Source organism: Phyllostomus hastatus, unplaced genomic scaffold (genome assembly GCF_019186645.2).
Source record: "Phyllostomus hastatus isolate PE091 unplaced genomic scaffold, TTU_PhHast_1.1 phas_contig_17, whole genome shotgun sequence".
NCBI classification, from domain to species: Eukaryota; Metazoa; Chordata; class Mammalia; order Chiroptera; family Phyllostomidae; genus Phyllostomus; species Phyllostomus hastatus.
The window spans coordinates 1,943,351-1,960,535 of record NW_025333664.1 but is presented as its reverse complement, the minus strand read 5'-3'; the positions used below and the strand labels follow the sequence as shown (position 1 = coordinate 1,960,535).

At 68.1% G+C, this 17,185-nt stretch overlaps 1 protein-coding gene across 3 annotated transcripts in view; it reads left to right on the top strand.

Moving 5' to 3' along the window:
* The window catches only part of PHACTR3 (phosphatase and actin regulator 3), a 96,864-nt gene that overhangs the window by 57,317 nt on the left and 22,362 nt on the right, over positions 1–17,185 (top strand). For all 3 annotated transcript variants that reach the window (XM_045833272.1, XM_045833273.1, XM_045833274.1), the window contains exons 2-7: positions 2,872–3,033; positions 4,540–4,617; positions 9,395–9,577; positions 13,004–13,219; positions 15,296–15,470; positions 16,160–16,407. In XM_045833272.1, coding sequence (XP_045689228.1) covers positions 2,872–3,033; positions 4,540–4,617; positions 9,395–9,577; positions 13,004–13,219; positions 15,296–15,470; positions 16,160–16,407 — 1,062 coding nt within the window. The remainder of the gene's footprint in view (positions 1–2,871; positions 3,034–4,539; positions 4,618–9,394; positions 9,578–13,003; positions 13,220–15,295; positions 15,471–16,159; positions 16,408–17,185) is intronic.

Sequence of the window (17,185 nt, the reverse complement as noted above, 5' to 3'; positions counted from 1 at the left end):
TTGGGGTGCCTGCATGCCCACCCATGTATGTGCATGTCCGCCCACACACACAGGCACGTGCTCAGCCACGTATGTGCAAGCCCACAGTGCAGGTGCACACATGTGCACGTTCACACTCGCCCACCCCGAGGGCGTGGGGGCCACTCCATGCCCACTCGACCCATGCCCCCCTCTTGCACACTCGGACCCCCCCCCCACGGTGACACATTTGTGTCCTCGAGGTGGTTATGCCTAACCCCTTCACCGAAGGGCACAGCCTCTCTCCTGAAGTCTGTGTCCTTGGGTCGCAGGTCACGGTGTCCAGAGGCGGTCACTGGCCTGGCTCTGGGCTGAGCCTCCCGGGAACATAGGGGGCGGGGCTGCGTCCTCCTCCGGCCTCTGAAGGTCGCTGCCCCTGGGCTCGCGGGTCTTTGCTCCCCGTGGGAGCAGCCCCGAGGGGCCACTCGGACTGTGCGTGCTGCGCGGTCAGGGCGTGAGCAGCCAGCCTCTCTGCGCCGACGGACCCCAGAGCTCCTTGCTGCACTTCCAGTCAAGGTCAGGCTCCTGCCTGCCTCTCCGCGACACCCACGGTGCGCATCCGCTGCGTTCCTCCTCTGAGCCCTTGACCTCCCCCTTCCTTTCTCCGGTGACCTGGGCCACCGTCTCGGCAATGCAGGTGCAGACACAGGGTGGGATTTGCGGTCTGACCTGTCATTTGTTCTGTGTGCTCTTCCTTTTTGTTTTGGCTTCTGGGAAGCTCAGAGCCACATGTGGGCTCTCCGGTGCCGCCCACATGAGGTCTCTGCCCCGGGATGCTGCAGCCCCGTTCAGAACCCCTCCCCCGCATTTCCCCGTATGTTCGTGTTGTCTTGTCGAGTGTGCATGTTTCTTGTGGCGGCCCCCACCCTTCTCGGAGCCCTGCAGGGTGTGGAGCAGGGGCGCCCCGTCGTCCCCCGGCTCACCTGTGCGGGTCTTCGTCTAGTGGGATGAGCCCCGAGGCTGGGGGACACTGGGCCAGTTCTTGGCAAATGGTGCCCAGAATGCCTCCAGGACGGCCAGCTTCCCCGGGAGCAGGTGGCATTGGCCATGCCTCTCCATCTGGCGTTCACGGGCACGGAAAGGAAAGGCGAGGAGGCTATCGGGGAGGAAACGGCCCAGGGCGGGGAGGACCGGCCGCGTCCCACACGCTGGGCGTGGAGCTGGGTGACCAGGGCAGGAGGGATCCTGAGCGGCCCCCGCGGGTTTCCCTGGCCCGGTCACTGGCTCACCTGTCCGCACACCGCCCCCACTGGGTGCCAGGCGTCAGGGTTACGGGGGGGGAGCAAGTGGGGAATGTCATTGCCTTGGTGTCCTCCTGGTCACTGAGTCCGCAGGGACAAGTTCTGAGCTGAGACGCCCCTGGCTCGTCCGGGATGAGAAGACCTCCTCCTGGGCTTGCCCCGCGGACCTCCTGGGGCCACAGTCCCCGGGCACGCTGCTCGTGCCTCACTGAGAGCGAGCGGGCAGGAACACATCCTGGCCGGTGACTCTTGTCTTGGTCCCCTCACTGCGTCTTGGTCTGGGTGACAGATGTATGTGGTCGCCCTAGCAGCTTAGAGGTGCAGAGCCGTCTCTGGGGTTAGGCCTCGCACCTCGGCGTCTCTTGCTCGGTGACAGCTGACAAAACGGCACTGCCCAGCGTGGCCAGCTGTCCCGTGGACGCGATGGCCACATCTGCCCTGGAGGCCCACTGTGGGGGGAAACAGCGCCTCCTGGAGGTGGGGGTCACAGGCCTCCGGCCTCCCCTCGCCGACGGCGGGTGGGTGGCCGCCTTCGTCTGCAGGACCCTGGGGCGTCGGTCCGAGCGCCTGTCGGGGACTCGGGTCCCCTCACTGACCCTCCCCAGGAGGGGTTGGGGCCCCTCGGGCGTTTGTGCCTGAACTGCAGCCTCAGCTCTGGCCGTCAGGTGGGGGTCGGGGAGCTGGGGGAGCCGCCCTGCCCTGTTTCACACGGCTCTGCCCCTCCCTGTCTCCTTAGTCACATTTTCTCTGGTCCCGCTCGCTGGGAAAAAAAATTAGTGCACCTCACACAAGTCCCGCCTGCCCGCACTCGGCCCGTGCTGTTTGTTCTGTGCGCCGACCCACCCCAGCTGGGCTTCCCGTCTGCTCGCCCGCATCTGCCTTGTGTCCCGTCACTGTGTGCGGGTCGTGTGTGTGTGTGGGGGGGGGGGGACAGTGACCCTGCGGTGCCCTGCCCGTGGGTGAGAGGGTTGCCGCCCGTCTCCTGGGGGCGCACCCGTGCCGTGTGCTTCCTTGGACCCCGTCTCTCTGCACCCCACAGGGAGGACAGAACGGCCTCGTTTTCTGAGCAACGTGGCATCGGGCTGTCCACTCAGGGACGTACTCCGCCGCTGCTCACCGAGGGGCACGGCCGGGGTGTGCCGCACCGCAGCAGAGCCGGTGTCGAGCGGCCCCTGGGGCAGGGTGCCCGCGCCGAGTCCCCGCAGGAGTGGAGGGCCGGGGGCTGGACCTTGTCTGGACAGGAAAGGACAGGCTCCTGGAGGGAGGCAGGCTCTGCGGAGCAGCCGAAGCTTGCAGGGCACAAGTGGGGGGCGTGGCACGTGCAAAGGTCCTGGGGTCGGAGGGACTTCTTCCCGGAATGCAGTTTCTCCAGATGGCCCTGGCTGAAGGCGGGGTTGGGCGAGGACCTCCAGGGGGCTGGGGAGGGGCTCACAGGAGGGAACTGCGGCCACCCACCCGCTCATAAGCTGCCATGTGGCCCCCGTGGGTGCCCCTGGCTGGTACGAGCCTCCAAAGGCCTCTTGAGCCCCAGGCCCCAGAGAAGCAGGGCGGCTCCTCGGGGGACCCTGCAGGATGGGTGGTCACTTGCGTCGGCCCTGCTTTCATCCTGCAGATGAGATGGACCCCGCCCCCCCGGCGCGCTCGGGGTGCCTGGTCCCAGGCCCGCGGACGCCCCCCGCGAGGAGGAGCAGCAAGCTGGCCACCCTGGGCAGGATCTTCAAACCCTGGAAATGGAGGAAAAAGAAAAACGAGAAGCTGAAGCAGACGACATCCGGTGAGCACGGGGCTGGGGCCCGGCGTCACGGCCACCGCGTGCCAGTGGCCAGCGCGGTCTTCCCGGCCCGCACCGGAGGGCAGGCCACGCTTGGCGGCTTGTGGCAGCCAGGGGCAGCTGCGCCACCTCAGTTTAGGGTCACCCCCCTCCTCGGGTCCTGCCGGGTCCCACCCACCCAGCCAGGACACGTCAGCACCCAGACCCTAGGGGCCCACGTGTCCCCCGGGACCTTGTCAAAGAGGCAGGGCCGCCTGCCCCAAGACCCCGGCTTCTCACAAGCCCCCTGCCCCACCCACTTTCCTGGCGCTGGGCCCCGGGGCCCGAAGAGCAGCTGGTGGTGCAGGGGTGGGCCTCAGCCCTGAGCTCTTCCCGAGGGCCTCCCACTGGGGAACCCGCGCCCCCACGCCCGCCCTCCCTCTGAGGACCCCGAGGGACCCCCACTCGACTCTGCCCGCTTGCTTACACCCGGCCTCCCCGGCTCTGGGGGAGGCTGGGTTGCGCCCCTCGCAGTCCCTGCTGGGAACAGACCGTTGGACTGGACGGCAGGGCACGCACGGTGACTGCAGCAAACTGGCCACGACGGCAGGTGGTGACGGCACGCTTCCGGCCGGGAGGACGTTCAGCACTGTCCCGAAGGGGCGCTGAGTTGGTTCTGCTCCCCAGTGGGTACCCCCAGCCCTTGCCCAGCCCCTGGCACATAGTAGGTGCTTAGTAGACGATTGTGAACAAATGGACCAACTTCAGTGCCCTGACCCCTGTCCGCTGCTGCTGAACTTGAAGCTGTGGCAGGCGGGCCGCTCTGTTAGGTGCCCCTGCAGCCGCTCGGGCAGAGCACTTGCCTGTACACGCGGGCGGCACGCAGGCGTGGCAGCCGGCACACTGCGCCTTTGAAGGCGAGGGTCTCAGGACTGTGTGGGTTCGTGTTTGGAAATTGGGGTCAACTGCAGGCAGACAGTGTTTGGACAGCTAGAGGAGAGAGAGAGCATGAGAGTGAGTTGCTGAGTGCTTCCCTCTGGTTCCGGGGGTGGGGGCAGGAAGGGTTCTCCCAGGGAGGAGTCCCCCCCACCCCCGCAAGCCTTGGTGCCTGCACTGGGGGCCTGGGGGGCGGGACTTGGCCCTCCCCGCTCCCCGAGCCTGGTGAGTTCTTTGAAAGCATTAACCTGGGGGTGTGGAGGGCGCTCTGGGGCACGGCCGCACAGAGGCCGCCGCATTATGAACGGAGAGCGGTCAGGATGTGTTTTAACAGCCGACAATAGGAACCGCAGAAGAGCGCCCTGGGGACTGGGGGCAGAGGGAGGCCAGTGTGGGGCTCCTTCGTTAAGGGGCGTGTGGCAGAGGGCATCTGGGGGCGGGGTGCCTGCTTGGAAAGTGTCGGTGAGGAGGCTGGGGGCTCCCCAGTGCAGCCCCCCTGGGGACCGGGCCCTGACCCCACCTCACCTCACCTGCCGCCTCTCTGTGTCTTCTGGATGCCGCACCCCGGCTCCCCGGCTGCGTGTGTGTGCACAGTGCTGGAGAAGAAGGCGGCCGGCCGGCAAGGTCGGGAGGAGCTCATCAAGAAGGGGCTGCTGGAGATGGTGGAGCAGGGTAAGTGGGGGCAGGGGTCGTGGTGGGGCAGGGGTCGTGGGGCCGGGAAGTGGGCGGTCCCTCCCGGGAGTCCCTCCCGGGCCCAGGAGCCGTCAGGCGGCGTGGAAGTTGGGGAAGTCCGGTGTCCTTGTGTGGCGCTGGACCCCCCCAAGCTAGGGCCTCCACAGTGGGAGCCACGCCCGAGTCACGGCCCTCGGGCTCAGCCCCTAGGGCCTCCGAGAGCCCGTCAGGGAGTTGGGCGCCAGCTCGGAGCAGTCACCTTCCGGGGGGCTGGGGGGCTGCCTCGTCGGACGGGACGATGCCCACGCTGCATCTGGTGCCCACAGACCTGACTCCGGATCCGGGGAAGGGGGCGAAAGCAGAGAGCTGAGGCCCGTGTGTCAGCTGTCGGGGAGAACGGGGTCGCCGGTGACCGGGGACTGAATGGGGACAGGGACCGACCCCTGGGAAAGACGGGGGGCGGGGCACTAAAGAAAGAGGCTTCTGGAAGGGCAGCTCGCGTCCCCGGAGTGAGAGCCTCTGTCTGACGGGCAGAGAGCACAGACTCGGGGACAGACTGGGGCGGCAGGGTGACTGCCAGGCCGTGCGGCTGCTGGGGCTCCCGGTCCCCGCACGTGTGACGACGCCCCGCGCAGGTCAGCCAGCCCTCCCTGCGGAGCATTGGGTGGCTGGTATTTCGGGCCCGGGGGGCCACAGGGTCCCCGTCACGACTGCTGACTCGGCCACAGGCGAGGGGACGCTGACGTACACAGCAGCGTGGCCGTGGCTGCCGCAGGACACACTTGTGGGTGGTGAAGTTGGGTTTTGAGTAACTGGTGAACTAGGAGAGTCCCTTTGACCTTTCGAACTGTGTGAGGGGGCGGGGCCCCTTTTCGCTCAAGCAAGGGAGCAGATGGGGGCTAGGGTTTGCCCTCCCCCCTCCCCCCTCCAGGGGGCAGGCTGGCGGCAGCCTCTCTCTCTCTGAGTGATCACATACCAGGACCTGGAGGGGCCTGAGATGCGATGTCTGTTTTTCGGGTGTCGCAAATGCACTTCCTACTTAGTACGCCGGCGTGTCCTGGAGGAGCACCTGCCTACGTGCAGCGCGGTGCTGGCTGCTGGGGGCACAGCTGGGCCACGCGCCGCCCGCTCAGGACGCGCAGCGAGGGGGACAGGCGGCCAGCAGTGTGTCTGTGACTTGGTCCAGGGGCCGGGGGCTGGGGAGGGGGTTCCGTGAGCGCAGCTTTGTGACGCACTCTGGTGTTTTGGAGTCCCAGTGGAGAGGAGTCTGGTGCCGCCCAGGCCAGAGGCACCCGGAGCACTGGACATGGGCGCCTGCCCGGCTGGCTGGCCACGTGCCGCACGGGAGGGCCGCCCGGGCAGCTCTGACCCGGAGCGCTGTGGAGCGGCTCCCACGCTTTCCGGCCCTCCCAGCCGCTGGTGTGCGGCCCCGAGGAGCAGGGCCCCGTGGTGGGAAGAAGCAGGGTGCCCCGTGAAGTGAGCTGAGGGGAGGCGGGTGGGGTGCCTGGGGGTGGGAGCCGGGACCTGGCGCGGCAGTGGGATCCAGCAGCACAGTGCGTCTGTCCCTCCTTTCCAGCGTGGCCGGAGCCACGATGGTCACAGTCTCTGGGAAGCAGCCGGGCACCTCCAGGCCTCAGCAGGGGCTCAGGGCAGCCCCGGGGCCACAGGGAGGGGTCTGCAGGCAGCCTGCCTGGGGCTTCGCTGGGCTGGAGGGTGTGCTAGAGGGCAGGCCCCAGGCGCTGCCTCCGGGAAGGGGCCTGGCGTCTTCGGGGAGCGGAGTGGAGGGTGGTGCACTGAGCCGGGACAGGTCCTCCGGCGTTCTTGCTGCGTGTCCCCTCCCTGGCCGTGCTCTGGCCGTGGGACTTGGGGGCACGTTCACGGTGGACACCTCCTTGCCCTGGCATTCCTGTCGTGCGCCTGCTCGGAAAGGGCCCTTGCTGGGGGCAAAGCGAAGCTCAAGGTCAGGGCGTGGGTAGGCCTCAGGGGGACCTGGGTTGGGACAGCGAGTCCTGCTGGGTGACAGGGCTCTGGAGCCCTGAGTCCCGAGTCTCCCGAGTGGGCAGCAGCTCTGAGTGGGAATGCAGCTCCCCTGCCCCCAGGGGGGCAGCTGTGGTCTCCTGGGTTTGGGTCATGGGGTCTTCCTGAGCTGCAGCATCTGCTCCCAACCCGCCGCACGGCCCTGCAGCCAGGGGTGCCATTCTGTGGCCACAACAGTGTGGATGCTTAGAGGCTGAGCAGGCGACAGAAGTTCCCACAGGCTCAGGCCACAGACCCTCCCAGAGCCACCCATGTCCTTAGCGGCTCCAAGACCTCAAACTTAAGATTTGTTGGCCAGGACAGACCCCGGGAGGGAGGGACGGCTCTCTCACCCACCCACTCACGTGTAAGCAGACACCCTGGAGTTTGCCCGTGCAGCGGTCACCGGCGTGACCCTGGGAGCTGACCCCCAAGGCCTGTCCAGGGCATGGTTTTCCCTCCGTCCTCTGGGGGGGCTGATTTTATGATGCATCCACACTTGCGTTTTATGTCCCATCTCGGTTCCTGGGACCCCGGGAAGGACTGTTTGTGGGACGGACCCGCTGGGATCAGGTCTGCAGGGGGAGGGGCCCCTTTCTTCTCTCTCTCCGTCTTCACGGCTGTGGCCGTCCTTCTCTGACACGAGTGACGGGTGCGGGCCGGCCCCCGCCCCTCTGCACGGCCCCCCCAGGGCCGTGAGCGAGGGCAGGAGCCAGCGGGGGTCTCTGCCAGACGCTGCTGCGTGTTCCTGGGCCACTCCGCTTGTGCCCCCGCGGCGTTTCCCTGAAGGGTTCCAGGAGTGCACGCCCCGGAAAGGGCCTCTTGCTGGGGGCAAAGCCAAACTCAAGGTCAGGGCCTAGGTACGCCTCAGGGGGTCCCATCCGTCACTGGCCGAGAGAGACTTGTCACCCCGCTGGCGTCCTGATGACCCGAGAGACACAGGGAGCTTCCCTCAGGGGAATGGGGTGGCGGCAGCGGGGCTGTCTGGTCCCCGTGCGGCCGGGAAGCCGGGGCAGTGCGTGCATGGGCGTGCTTGCGGGCGCGGTGTGTGCGTGCACCGTGTGTGCCGGCGTGTGTGTGGCGCACCCCCTCTCCCTGGTCACGCTGCGGACCGCACGGGCTCAGCCCCACGCTCCGCTCTGCGGCCTGGTTCTCAGGAGGGAAAGGGCAGTGTGGAAACGGGGCGGGAAGGGGGGCCGCGCCCACGGCTCTCCACCCCCACCAGCGTTTCCTAGCAACCGCCCTGCCACCAGGGCTATTTTGGGAACTGTAACTTTTCATTGAGCAAGATTAAGGGCTGCAGCTCTGAGCCCGCCCAGCTGAGGAAGCGGGGGCGGGGGGGCGTTCGGGGCCTGCGCTGTGCCGGGGGCAGCTCTGTGGAGTCCCCGGAAGCCTGGAGACCTCGGGTCCTCCGGGCCCGGTGTCCCCGCCGGCTCGTTCCCGGTGTGCAGGCTGCTGAGGTGAGGGACCGTCGTCACTAACCGCATAGCGGTCCCAGCAGGATGGCCTGCGCCCTCTCGAACTCGCTGGCACTCTGGGGTGGGGGGCCCCCCTGCTGCAGGACCCGAGGACAGCAGGCAGAGAGGCTCCTGGCTCCTCGTCCCTCCCCCACCGCGGAGGGGAGCGGCGTGGAAGCAGGTCTTTGGGCCCGGGGGGCGTCCCCACGGCTGCCTCCCGGCTGCGAGAATGCTTGTGGGTCATACAGCCCCTCCGCTCTGTGATGGCCGGCAAACCAACTGTGGGGACTGAGGGAGGCCTGCAAGGGACAGTGACCTGGGTCTCAGAAGGGGGGCTCTGTCAGCTGCTGCGTCTCCCAGCCTGGACCTGCCCCCTGGTGGCTATGCGACCTGACCCTGGCATTAAACTCCTCAGTGCTGGGCCTCACCGTCAGTAAGATGTGACCCTAAGGGGTCAAGGCCAGACCCTCAAAGGCTCCAGCAGCTGAGCCCCAAACAAGGGCAGCCGGGTCTCCCTCTCAGCCCTGCCAGGGGCCTGGAGCCATTTTTCTGGGATGGCTGCCCGTCTGCACCCAGGGGCCCCGTGCTCTGTGACACACTCAGCCCTTGGCGGTCCCCTGTTCCTGGGCGGGTGAGCCTGAGAGTGGAAGCCCACGGGGGTGAGGATCGTGGCCCGTTCCTTTCTGCCTCCCCGGGTCTTAGGTGCCCGGTGTGTGTGTGTGTGTGGTGGGTTACTGAGAACCGTTTGTGTAAGGGGACCGCTGTGGGGAGGTGGGGGCAGAGTTGAATCTGTTCTCTGTGGCCACAGTGACGTCACCTAACAAACACCCTGGCACCTTGGGGGCAGCTCAGCCCTGCCCCACCTGCCTCTCGTCCTCCAGCTGGCCAGCCAGGAGTGTCCTCTGGGCAGGGGCGCACAGGAGCAGCTGGCATGCGAGCATTTTTGAAGCCACTGAGACCTGCTAGCGCCTCACTAACCGAAGCAGCCCCGGGGCAGAGTGCAGGGACGGGGCGGAGGGGCCCCCGGGGGGACAGGTGCGGGTGGCGGCCCGTGCCCCGTCTCCACGGGGACAGGTGCGGGTGGCGGCCCGTGCCCCGTCTCCACGGGACTGGAGGGGAGTGCACAGGCAGGTGTGAGGGCAGGGGCCGAGGCGACGACAGGGGTACCCAGGGACTTGGGTGTGGGGGGCAGGAGTAGGACACCGCACAGGGTCCTGGGGAGGGACACGGCCCGGTGAGGCCCTGGCCGCGTGTGGAAGCAGGAAGGGCGGGCAGGCCAGGCTGACAGCCGAGTTTCCTTGCAGATGCTGAAAGCAAGGTGGGCAGCCCTGGCGGAGGCCCCCGAGCCGCGCAGAGTGAGCCACCCGCCCCCGGGCAGGAGGCCCAGGCTCCGGAGGATGCCCAGCCGGGAAGGCCCCCGGCCGCCGGGACAGAGCAGGCTCCCCTGGACCGGCCGCTGTCCGCGGACAGCCACGCGGATGACGCAGGTATCAGCTGGCGACTGTGTGGGCCGACCTGCTCCCAGGGTGGCCACCGGCCAGGGCCATCGGGAGACCATCCTCAGAGGCCCCCGGCTTGAGCCCTGCACACTGCACCCCGAGGTTGGGTGCAGGTGTGGCCGGAAGCTCTCCCTCCTCCACCTCCCCGGGTCTGCACAGCCAGTGAGAGGTGCTGCCCACGATCCCGGGGGCTTTGGAGCAGCAGACTTTCCCCCTCGGGGCTGGCGTCCGGTGGCAGCGTCTTCACTGGGCCCAGGACCCCCGGGCAGGACACGGGTGTGGCAAGTCGCACAGCAGGGGCTGCCCCCTGCCCAGAGCCCAGCCTGTCCTGAGAGGGGGGTGGGGGCCTCCCACCCGCATGGCGCCCAGGTGGGGGGTGGCCGCTCCTCGCTGCTTCTCCACCAGGTGGGCTCGGTGCCCGGCCCCAGGCCTCTCCCCGCCCCTCCGTGAGATGGGCCTGAGTCGAGGGAAGGACTCGGCCCAGTGTCTGCCTCCCTGAGCAGTTACTGGTGCGGCTGTGAGCGGGGGTGGGGGGTCGTTTCCAGTTGAGTGGGTGTGATGGTTGCCAGCTGGGGGGGTGGGGCGATGAAAGGGGGGGGTGGGAGGAAGGCAGGCATGCGCCCTGCGGAGAAGCCTGCGGGTGCTCTGGGGCGACCATCCCCCTACACCTCTGACCGGCCAGCGGCCATCCCGTGGAGCAGCGGGCCCGTTCCCTAGTAAAGCCGCAGCCGTAGGCGTGTCAGGCACAGTGTGGGCGCTGAACTTGAACTGTGTCCTGCACTTGTGGGCGGTCGGAAACCCAGGCCTGGAGGAGGACAGCCCACGGGTGGGGCTTCTGCTTCGCAGCTGGGTGGGCATCTGTCCTCCGCTGCCGCTGCTGCCCGGCGCACACCTGTGCCGCTCGCCGCCGCGCCCGTCCCTCCCCAGCGTCCCTCCAGCGTGGCGGGCACCAGCCACCAGGGGCCACCCCGACGGGACCCCACATGAGTTAGGGGTGGAGGAATTGTGGCCGTGGGACAGTCCCACCCTCCTCTCAGGGGTCCTCCCGGGAAACTGGACACCGGAGTCCTGCAGCAGGAGTCAGGGGGTGGAGGTGGGTGGGGTCCTGACAGCTGAGCGGAGCGCTGCCGCCCTGCCCCCCCCCCCCGCCCCCCGGGGCTGCCCCCACGGTTTCTGGAGCGCAGAGTCGGGTGCAGGACCTTCGAGGGTGGGGCGGGCCGTCGAGCCTGCGGGTCGTCTCCCAGAGTGGTGGGAGCAGGGGGGCTTCCGTGACTCCTGTTCCCCGACCCGGGCTCCTCCTGGGGTTTCTGGGACCACGTGGGAGCCTCTGCTGAGTGTTGAGTGGGTGGGCAGCGCCCTCTGCTGGCCAGGGCCAGGCAGGGAGGCCCAAGGAAGATATCCCCAGATCAGGGCAAGTGCGGAGCTCACTCTGTCGTCCGAATCCATTTTTTCTTCCTTACACCGTTTGAGACTTAAAGGGGCGTTACAGTTTCAGGTTCAACAGGATTCCAAGCTACTGCGGCGGCTACAGGCACTCGGGGGGAATGCAGGGGAGGTGTGGGCTTAGCGAGTGAGGTGCAGCCCCTCAGACAGGCCGGGGCGCCGGGGGTCACCGCGTGGCGAGTGTGGGTGAGTGAGGGGGGAGTCTTAGGAGGAGGGTGGGGGCTGAGCGGCTGGGTCGTGGTGTCCCAGGGCCTTCGGAGCAGAGTGGGGAAGCCATGTTCCACTTGGGGCTCGTGGGGAGGGGCACCTCCGTGGACGGGTGGGAATCCCTGCTGCGGGCTCTCGGGCTGAGCGGGTGTGGGTGTGGCCGCTGACCCCTGGAGACCCAGAGCCGTCCCGCCCGGCCGTCACCCACTGTGAGGACACCCTTGGGGTGTGGCTGTTGGTTAAATAAACCGGAGTCCGGCTCTCGGTCACACCGGCTGTTCATCGGGTGCTCACCAGCCGCAGGCGGCTAGTGGCCCCTGTGGAGGGCAGGGAGGGAATGCCCCCATTGGCTCCAGGTCCCTCTGGGCAGTGCTGGGGGCCAGGGCCGCTGCTGAGATGGTTGAAGGGCAACGAGGAAGGGGCCCACGGGATGCGCAGCACACACTCCGCTGAGTTTCGGGGCACTCCCCACGGGCAGGGACCCCGCCCGGCTCCGGCGGCATGTGCGGTTAGCACCACGGACAGCGCCCTGCTCTGTGGGTGAGGGGCGGGGCTGCCAGGCCGGGTCCCCAGTGGATGATGGGCCCCACCCCAACTTGGGGACCGGCGGGGCGAGGTGGTTCTGGGTGTCAGCACCTCCCCAGGGGCGTGAAGACGGGACAGCAAGGGCCTCGCCTGGGCCTGGGCGGCAGGGTCCTGAGGTGGGGGCAGGAGGCTGCCTCCCGGGGCAGGGTGGGCGGGGAGGGGGCAGGCAGGTGTCGAGGACAGTCGGTCTGTGTTAGAGGAGTCGGGCGGGGGGTGGGGGGGGAAGGGCCTACCCAACGGCCTCCATTGTTCCTTCGTGAAGCTGGAGGCGGAGCAGAGGGCCCAGGGCGGAAGTCCTGGCGTGGCCTGGCCTGGGGCTTCCCTGTCGCCCCCCCTCGGGGGTGGGGCGCTGCAGGCTTCACCCGGAGGTGGGACACCCATCCAGTTCGGTGGGGAGGGAGGGGGCGGGGCTTGGGGGTGTGGGTGAGGTGGGCGGGGGACGCTGAGCTGGACAGAGAAGCGGGAAGCGGGAGGGTGGGCTGAGAGAACGTGACGGGGGCCAGGGTGTGGGCGGCGCTCAAGGGTCTGGAGGAGCTGCCCCAGGGGAGCCTGGACCGGTAGCTGCAAGTGGCGGGTGGGGTGGGGTGGGGTGGGGTGGGGTGGGGGCCCCAGCAAGCTGATCCCTGCCCCCCACCCTCCACTGCCTATCTGGCGTGCCGGGGGGGTGGTGGTGCTGCTGAAAACTGGCGTGGCCTCAGTGCCCGTGGACCGGGAGGCTCTGCCGAGTGCCGGGCACACAGCTCGTCGCCGCCTCACCTAGCGGGGGACTCCCGTTACTGGTCACGCACAGCTGGGCAAGGGTGCACGCAGGTGCAGGGGGGCTTCGGGACCTCTCCACGGTCACAGAGGGAGCCCAGGGCCCGCCTGGAGCCCAGGTGTGTCTGATCCCAAGACCTGTGACGGCGACCCCCACCCAGGCCAGGTGGGAGCCTTGGCGCCCCCTAGCTGGTGAAACGGACTGGCTCTGGCTCCCCGAGTTTTCCTCCCCTCTCCCTCTCTGCGTGGGGTGGGCAGTTCTGTCGACAGCTGAAGGCGCGGGAAGTCAAGTCTGTGTGCGAGGTGCCCTCCTGGTGTTTGGTCCCCCGTCGTCGGCCGCCCCTCCCGCCCCCGCAGCCCTTGCCCTCGCCCACCGGTCAGAGGAACCACGCTCTGGGAGCTCTCTGTTTGCTTGTGACGCAGCCAAGACGCCCTCGGCCTCCAGAGGTGGAGGAGCAGACGCTGCCAGCGGCCTTCCGCCTCCCACCGACGAGGCCCCCCAAGCCTTAGCTGGGCCCAACGCCCTGGACAGTCCTCCCGGAACCCTGGAGAGGCCCATGGTGGGCCAGCTCCCCAGCCCCCCGCTGCTGCCCACCCCGCCGCCCAAGGCAGGCGCCAAAGCCGCAAAAAGCATCACAGGTGGGTCCTCGTGCATCACCCCTCCCTCTCTCCCTCCCTTCCATCTGTCCATCCATCCATCCGTCCGTTGGTCAGTGCCTCCGCCGCCCTGGCCGGGCCTCCCGCTGGGGGCCAGCTGTCTCGCCCTCGGCGTCGGCAGGCTGTGGGCGGGGGCGGGCGGGCGGCAGAGCTGGGGGCAGGGGGGCTGTCATCAGCGAGGCCCCTCCAGCACGAGGGGCAGGAGGCCTGTGGAGCAGGAGACACAGCCAGGCCCAAAGGAGGCCTTTCCCTGTCTGCCTGGTGAGGGGGTCCTGCGTCTCCCCCTCCCTCTTGGCCTCCCTCGCCCAGTCTCTCCCCGAGTCTGGTCGTCTCTGTTTGCTGACTAGTTGTTGCCCTGGCAAGCCTGGTGCCGGCGGGCAGGTTCGAGTGGGTCCAGAGAGGGGGGCACGTGGCCGGGCCAGCTGAGCGGTCCCAGATGGCTGAGACAGCGGTATCCAGATGCCGCCGGTCCAGGAAAAGCTGGCCCCTGGCTGGGGGCGGGGGGAGTCCGGGAGAACCCTGACTGGCAGCCTCGGGGCAGAGGGCGTGGAGGCGAGGGCGCTCTGCTGCTCTGCTCCAGGTCCCCGCCCGTCACCTGCTGCCCGCCCATGACGCTGCTGCCTCCACCTGCCGGGCGTGCACCAGCCCAGGCACCCCAAAAAAACCCCGATGCGCAGGTTTGTTCGAAGTGCTCAGGGGGCAGGGCAGGTGCCCGACTGGCGCTGGAGGAAACTGAGGGTCGGGGGCTCCAGCCCATGAAGGCCAGGACCAGTCTGGGGCCCAAAGCGCCCCTCCCCCCACTGTCCCTGCCGGAATGTTCCCTTCTCTCAGGTCACAGGGTCAGCGCACCCCTGTCCCTCCTCCTGGGAGCCTTTCCCGGCCAGAACCGCACGGCCCTCACGCCCCTGGCCGGCCGGCGTTCGCTGGGTCCTTGCCCTGTGTGGACGCACGAGGGGGGCGCTGGTCGGCGGTGCCCCCACTGCTGCGGGGGTGGGGCGGGAGCAGAAGGGACAGAAGGGACAGAAGGGGGCTGCGGGCTGCGGGCTTTGGCCCAGATCTCTCGCAGCTGAGACTCCGTTGGGGAGTTTTGTCTTTTTCCCACTGCCCTCTTCCCATTCCTTCGGGGAAATGTTCGCTTCACCCCGTGAACACTAGGTGGCAGCAGAGGAGGGGAAAGGCCCCTCGCCTGGGCTCACTGGGGGCTGGGGGGGCCCTCCTGCCTGGGAGGCCGGCCCAGGGCTTCCCCTCTCTGCTGCCTGCCACTCCACAGCCCCCTCCCCCACACCCTGGCCTTGCTGTGCTGGGCCCGTACGGCGTTCCGTTTTTAAACAGGGTTGCCAACAATTAAAACGTGATTAAAGTATATTGGGGTACTAGATATTAACGTGTACAAAAACGTAGGAAAATTTTTACCTTTAACCCACATGTCTGGCTTTTCTGGCAAAGAGCGTGAGGCTGTGGTGTTTGGTCAGGAACCGGTCCCGGAGGGAGGGGCAGGGCCTCACCAGGCGCCGTGAGGGCGAGGTCATCGTATCCAGCAGACCTGGGTCGCAACAGCCCCATGAGGGTGGGCAGGCTCCCCTGTGTTTGCCCTTGTACTTGGGCGTGGCCTGCTCCTCGGCCCCTGCGCTTCCCCTGCCTGGACCCTGGGGACTCAAGACTTAACCCTCAGGGCCAGCTGCCCTGGCCCTGGCCCTGCCCCTGCCCACTGGGTGATGGCCAGCTCCTGACAGGGAGTCCTTTGGCCCCTGCCGAGTACCCCTGGGGTCAGCGCCGGGGTGCCAGGGTCCAGTCCCTGCCCTGGGGAGGCATGACCTGGACACGGCTTCTGAGCATCAATGTCCCCTCCTGAGGTGTGACAGGGGGTCCCCTGGGCAGGTGAAGGGCTCAGCTGTGCGGCATTTGTCCGGTGTGTTTACAGGGGACAGTGGCCCCCGGGGGGCATCTGAGCTGGGGGGGGCCTCTAGGGGCCGGTGTCCCGGCGGATCCTCACCCGTGTCTCCGCTGCCCCGGCCCCGCCCCCGCCCGCTCACGTTCTTGGCGGTCCTCTCGCCCCAGGCCAGGCCGTGCTCTTCCAAGATGCCAGCGGGAAGAACACGGACCCTCCCGTCCGAGGACAGCTGTCCACGCCCACGGGGTCTCCGCATCCCTCCACCGTGCACCGGCCGCTGCCCCCCAGCCGCGTCATCGAGGAGCTGCACCGGGCGCTGGCCACCAAGCACCGCCAGGACAGGTAGCTCGGCCCTGGCCCCCCAGGGCCCGTAAGCCGTGGTTCCCCGCGGGGCCTGTCCCCTGGCTGCGCGCCCTGCGCCGCGTCAGCACCTGCAGCTCGCAGTCAGCCTCTCCCGAGGAGCCGGGCCTCTGAGGTCGGCGCCGGGCTCTGGCCTTGGTTGCCACGTTCTGTGAGGGGCCTGTGGGAACCTGGCTATGAAGCCCCCGCGTTTCCCCAGAGGATCCTAGGGGTGGGGTGCGGGGCGGGGGTGCTTCACCAGAGAGGCCCCTGAGGGCAGAGGCCGGTGTGCCGGGGAGCCTGGTTCCAGGGCTTGGAGCGTGTGACAGAGAAGCGAGCTGCTGCTGGGCCGAGCAGGCGGCAGGACGCGCCCAGGGCGTGGTGGAAGCGCGGACGAGCAAAATGCCCTTCCCGCTGCCCCGAAGCCCTGGTCTGAGCGCCGCCGTGGCAGGCTCGGTGGCAGGCGTGGGCACTGCTCAGACCAGCGCGTCCTCCGCGCCGCGTGCCCACGACTAGGAGCCGTGTGAGCGCCGGTGGCGCTGCTCGTCCTGCGTGTGTGAGGCGGAAGCCAGCCGGCCAGCCTCTCTGGTACCGGGCGCCGTCCCTGCGGCGTCCGTGGTTGGCCCCTGTCAGCCCCGCGGTGTTTCCGGGTGGCAGGGACCACATGTGACGTGTCTGCCCCTCTGACTCAGCTTTCAGGGCAGGGACGGCAAGGGGTCCCCGAAGAAGCGGCTGGACGTCCGCCTGTCGAGAGCGTCCAGCGTGGAGCGGGGCCGGGAGCGGGAGGAGGCCTGGAGCTGCGACGGCGCCCCGGAGGGCACGCGGGCGGCGGCCGCGGAGTCGGAGGAGAACAAGGAGAACCTGCTGGTGCGCGCGGAGCTCCCGGACGACCTGCTGCTGTACCAGGACGAGGAGGCGCTGAACGACTCGGTCATCTCCGGTGAGCGGGCGCGGCCGGCCGGGGCCCTCGCTTTCTTTCCGTGACGGCACGTCAGCTTCATGTGCGTCTGAGCAGGTGGACGCCACCCCACCACCGGGTGACTTGGAGAGCTCAGTCCTCGGGGCGACGCGGCAGAAAGTAGGAATGCCCATGTCCCCGGAAGCCCGGGGCTCGGAGGGGTGGCCACGGCACCGACAGGAGAGTGGGGTGGGGCCTGAGGGACAGTCGGAAGCCCCGCAGACCTGCCCCTGTGCGCGCCCGGGCTCTGCGGTGGGTGGGAGACCCCGCTCCTCGGAGCCATGTCTGAGCTGGGCCCCTGGAGAGCTCGTGGCCCCGTGGACTTCACGCTGGTCTCCCCGATGCACCGGGGAGGGCTGGGGGCCGCTGGGCTCCGAATGTCGGGGCCAGGACCCCAGAGGTCAAAGGGCGGTCTCTTGAGGCAGTCATACGGTTTTTATCCTTTTGTGTTGGTTTGGCAAATGACATTGATTGTTTTTTAAGTATGACAGGTCACCTGCCTCCCCGTTGGTCGTGGTGGACCAGCACTTCCGTGAACTGTCACATTGATTTGCTGAGGTTTTGTTCAGCATTGTACGTCAGTGTCCGTAGGTGCTGCTACTCTGGTTTTCTTTAACGTCTTTCCTGGTTTTGACATCACAGTAAGTTCCTGCTGAGAGTTTAGGTGGCTCCTTCGTTTCCATTTTCTAGGAAAATGTGCGTAGAATCAGCGTTACTTCTCTCTCACTGTGTGTCGTGGACTTGGTCAGGGCGTCCATCC